This window comes from Carlito syrichta, unplaced genomic scaffold (genome assembly GCF_000164805.1).
Source record: "Carlito syrichta isolate Samal-C Ts95f unplaced genomic scaffold, Tarsius_syrichta-2.0.1 Scaffold84696, whole genome shotgun sequence".
NCBI lineage: Eukaryota > Metazoa > Chordata > Mammalia > Primates > Tarsiidae > Carlito > Carlito syrichta.
Window position 1 is genome coordinate 20,757 of NW_007028792.1, and position 5,040 is coordinate 25,796.

Sequence of the window (5,040 nt, forward strand, 5' to 3'; positions counted from 1 at the left end):
GCTACTTGGAAGGTTGAGGTGGAAGGATCGCCGGAGCCCAGCGGGTCGAGGCCGCGGTGGCCGGGAGCGGCCACTGCCCTCCAGTCTGGGCGATGGAGTGAGACTCCAACTCAAAAAAAAAAGAACTTGAAGATCCTCCGAGCTCAGGGCCTGTCGCTGTCTCCATCAGCTCGGACTGTGTCCGAGTACAGACACTCGGGCCCGGCCCAGCCCTCCTGGGCCCAAACGCCTGCGTTCACGGGTGAGCACTTCAGCTCTGATGGGAGGCAGCCTGGGGAGGGACCCAGGAGACAGGAGTCCTTGACTTGGTCTCACTGTGTTGCCCAGGCTGGCCTCGAACTCCTGGCCTCAAGCAATCCTCCTGCCTTGGCCTCCCAAACCGCTAGGATTACACGTGTGAACCACCGCACCCGGCCTAATGCCCATCCTCGAATTTTTCAGGGCGCCGCGTCTCTGAGCAGTACTCAGGCTGCTGGGCCTCCCTCGGGCCAGCGGAGGTGGGAGGACCCAGCGATCTGTGCCCTCCGAGCCCTGCAAGTCATTCTGACAGACGCTCACGCTTGACAGTCCCAGAGTAGCCCAGCCGATTCTGCCCCGGGGGACACCAGGCGATCTCAGTCGCCATATCGGGCAGGGAGTGGGGTGGTGCCCAGGACGCCTCACCCCAGAGACTGACCCAGCCCCGGTGTCCACGGGGCCCAGGGCGTCACTTTCTGCTGGGTCCAGCCCTCCCGTGGCCACCCTTCCACCTTTTCCCTCCCGGGACACAGCCAGCTTGTTCCCAGGGACTGGCCATCCTGCTGTTCCTTCTCCCAGTACCACGTGACTTCTCCCCGGTGGTCAGGATGGGTCGGAGGGCTGACCTCCCTGTCCCCCAGACGATGGGAACGTGTCTGGTCTGGCTGTCCGCCTCGCCGGGACCCCAGCTGTGGGCCGAGGACGTGATCTCCCAGGTGTCAGGGCCTGGCAGTCCCAGGGAGGGGTCTCCGTGCCCCGGGAGGGGCAGGGGCTGCACTTACCAGCCCGAAGCAGCCCTGCAGCTGGGCCAGCGCGTGCCTGGCTTGGAACTGGCCGTGCTGCAGGTGGCTCACGGCGTGCTCGAACGCCCGTCGGCGGAAGCCGGGCGCCAGGTCGCCCAGACGGACAAAGTAGCTGTCCCGGTCGGCCGAGAACACCTTGGGCCCGGGCTGGGAGGCGGCCAGCTGAGCTGGAAGGGGAGGCGCGGGCTTGGTCTGGAAGCCCCTTGGGACACCGGGGACCAGGCTTCCCCCAAGTCAAGCCCACGGGGAGCTGCACCCGCCAGAGACCCCGCTCGGGGTGGCACCTCTTACCTTGTTCCTCCGCGGTCATGGGGTTGAAGATTTCCCCCAGACCCTCCAGCTCACCCCGCAGCGGCGCGAGACCCGAGGTGGCCCCGTGGGTGAGCGCGGCCACGTCTGACCCAAGGCCCTCGGTGGCAGCTGGGGTTTCCCGGGCGAGCGCCAGGCCTGCACCGAGCGAGGCTGGGGGGCTGGGGACCCCCAAGGACAGGGCCTCTTGGGAGCCCAGGCCAGTGGTTTCCCCCCTGTCGTCCGTGGTCCCGCGGCCGGTGGGTCTGCCCCAGACAGCGTCCTGCGTGCCAGGCACCCAGTCCTGGAAGGTGCTGAGACCAGCACGGACAGCCCCTGTGGCCCCATCGCCTGCGCCCGTGAGCCTGGGGGCCACGATGTCTCGGGTGCCGGTCAGCACGGTCTTGGTGGTGTCCACACCAGTCTGGACGGCCCCTCTGGCCACATTGATGGCAGCGGTCACCCCGCTGCCGAGGGTGTTCTTGGTGCCCATTAGGACAGTCTTGGTGGTGTCCACGCCAGTCTGGACAGTCCCTTTGGCCACGTCCATGGCCCCCATGAGCCCGGTGGACACAGTGTCTTTACTACCCAGGACCACAGACTTGCTGGTGTCCAGGCCCCCCTGGACGGCCCCTTTGGCCACGTTCATGGCACCGGTCACCCCACTGCAGACGGTGTCCTTGGTGCCGGTCAGCATGGCCTTGGTGGTGTCCATGCCAGTCTGGATGGTTCCTTTGGCCATGTTCATGGCCCCGGTCACCCCGCTGCCGAGGGTGTTCTTGGTGCCCGTTAGGACCATCTTGGTGGTGTCCACACCGGTCTGGACAGTCCCCTTGGCCATGTTCATGGCTCCCGTGACCCCAGTAGCGACTGTGTCTTTGGTGCCCGTCAGCACCGTCTTGGCCGTGTCCACACCAGTCTGGACAGTCCCTTTGGCCACGTTCACAGCCCCCATGAGCCCAGTGGACACCGTGTCTTTCGTACCCACGACCACAGTCTTGGTGGTGTCCAGGCCGCCCTGGACGGCCCCTTTGGCCACGTTCACGGCACCGGACATTCCACTGCAGACAGTGTCCTTGGTGCCCGTTAGGACAGTCTTGGTGGTGTCCAGGCCAGTCTGGACGGTTCCTTTGGCCACGTTCACGGCCCCCGTGAGCCCACTGGACACTGTGTCCTTGGTGCCCGTTAGGACAGCTTTGGTGGTGTCCAGGCCAGCCTGGACGGTTCCTTTGGCCACGTTCACGGCCCCCGTGAGCCCACTGGACACTGTGTCTTTGGTGCCGGTCAGCACGGTCTTGGTGGTGTCCAGGCCGGTCTGGACAGTCCCCTTGGCCACGTTCACAGCCCCCGTGACCCCAGTAGCGACTGTGTCCTTGGTGCCGGCCAGCACGGTCTTGGCGGTGTCCACGCCCGTCTGGATGGTTCCTTTGGCCATGTTCATGGCACCGGTCACCCCGCTGCCGAGGGTGTTCTTGGTGCCCGTTAGGACAGTCTTGGTGGTGTCCAGGCCAGTCTGGACGGTTCCTTTGGCCATGTTCATGGCCCCTGTGAGCCCAGTAGTAACTGTGTCCTTGGTGCCTGTCAGCACCGTCTTGGCCGTGTCCACACCAGTCTGGACAGTTCCTTTGGCCACATTCGCTGCCCCTGTGAGTCCGGTGCACACCGTGTCTTTCGTACCCATGACCACAGTCTTGGTGGTGTCCAGGCCGCCCTGGACGGCTCCTTTGGCCACGTTCACGGCACCGGACATTCCACCGCAGACGGTGTCCTTGGTGCCCGTTAGGACAGCTTTGGTGGTGTCCAGGCCAGACTGGACGGTTCCTTTGGCCACGTTCACGGCCCCCGTGAGCCCACTGGACACTGTGTCTTTGGTGCCAGTCAGCACGGTCTTGGTGGTATCCATGCCGGTCTGGACAGTCCCCTTGGCCATGTTCACAGCCCCCGTGACCCCAGTAGCGACCGTGTCCTTGGTGCCGGTCAGCACGGTCTTGGCGGTGTCCACGCCCGTCTGGATGGTTCCTTTGGCCATGTTCATGGCCCCGGTCACCCCGCTGCCGAGGGTGTTCTTGGTGCCTGTTAGGACAGTCTTAGTGGTGTCCAGGCCAGTCTGGACGGTTCCTTTGGCCACGTTCACGGCCCCCGTGAGCCCACTGGACACTGTGTCCTTGGTGCCGGTCAGCACGGTCTTGGTGGTGTCCAGGCCCCCCTGGACGGCCCCTTTGGCCACGTTCACGGCACCGGACATTCCACTGCAGACGGTGTCCTTGGTGCCCGTTAGGACAGTCTTGGTGGTGTCCAGGCCAGTCTGGACGGTTCCTTTGGCCACGTTCACAGCCCCTGTGAGCCCAGAGGACACTGTGTCCTTGGCGCCGGTCAGCACGGTCTTGGTGGTGTCGAGGCCCCCCTGGACGGCCCCTTTGGCCACATTCATGGCACTGGTCACCCCACCGCAGACGGTGTCCTTGGTGCCTGTGGCGACATTTTGGGTCGTGTTCAACCCAGTCTGCACGGCCCCCTTGGCCACGTTCACAGCCCCCGTGACCCCAGTAGCGACTGTGTCCTTGGCGCCGGTCAGCACGGTCTTGGTGGTGTCCACGCCCATCTGGATGGTCCCTTTGGCCACATTCACTGCCCCCGTGAGCCCAGTGGACACCGTGTCCTTGGTGCCAGTGACAACAGCTTTCGAGGCATCCAGACCCCCTTGGACGACCCCCTTGGCCACGCCCATGGCGCCCATGACCCCGCTGGACACCGCCTCCTTGGTGCCTGTGAGTGCGGACCGGGTGGTGTCCAGGCTGCCCTGGACCACGCCCCTAGCTGCGTCCGCCACGTTGGCCAGCCCCGAGGAGAGGGCGTCCTGGGTCCGGGTCATCTTGGAGCATGCCAGGTCTTTGGCCCCGGACACCGTCTGCTGAGAAAAGATATGGGGGTCACCAGAGGAACCAGGATGCACCCTCCACCCAGATGCGCCCACCCAGCCCCCTCGCGAGCCTCGGGGGAGGGACTGTGGCCACCCAAAAGCCCCACCACCCCCCAAACGACAGCTTCTGGCTGGGCGTAGAGGTGCGGGCCTGTCATCCCGGCACTTTGGGAGGCCGAGGTGGGAGGATGGCTTGAGCCCAGGAGTTGGAGACCAGACTGGGCAACATAGCAAGACCCCATCTCTACAAAACAAAACAAAAAAGAGCTGGGCATGGTGGCCCATGCCCGTAGTGGAGGCTGAGGCAGGAGGATCTCCTGAGCCCAGGAGGTTGAGGCTGTGGCGAGCTGTGATCGTGCCCACTGCACTCCAGCCTGGGAGGCCGAGGGAGACCCTGACTCAAAAAATAAATAGGCTTCTTCCTCGCCAACCCCGTGACCTGCTTCAGCCGCAAAAGGCCCCCCGGCTTTCCGGGACGAAGACCTAGCATGCTCTGCATCTCGGGGCGCCCCAGGGGCCCCTCCCGCTCAATCCAACCCGACTCGGTGGCGCTGGGAACAGCCGGTCCCCGACGCCCCTCGAATCCTCGCCAAGGTCGCAAGGCCTGGACGCTCAACAAGTCGGGGGACGGCACCGTTTTGTGTATCCCGCTTATTCTTGACTCGTGGCAATTTGGGACACCAGGAGACCAAATCATTTATTATTATTATTTTTATTTTTTGAGTTGGAGTCTCACTCGGTCGCCCAGACCGGAGTGCAGTGGCCGCTCCCGGCCACCGCAGCCTCGACCCA

At 64.5% G+C, this 5,040-nt stretch overlaps 1 protein-coding gene across 1 annotated transcript in view; it reads right to left on the minus strand.

Moving 5' to 3' along the window:
* The window catches only part of PLIN4 (perilipin 4), a 9,321-nt gene that overhangs the window by 2,787 nt on the left and 1,494 nt on the right, over positions 1 to 5,040 (minus strand). Inside the window, exons 4-5 of the mRNA XM_021711614.1 lie at positions 1,332 to 4,239; positions 1,020 to 1,207 (exon numbers count right to left, since the gene is read on the minus strand). Of these exons, the coding sequence (XP_021567289.1) occupies positions 1,020 to 1,207; positions 1,332 to 4,239 (3,096 nt within the window). The remainder of the gene's footprint in view (positions 1 to 1,019; positions 1,208 to 1,331; positions 4,240 to 5,040) is intronic.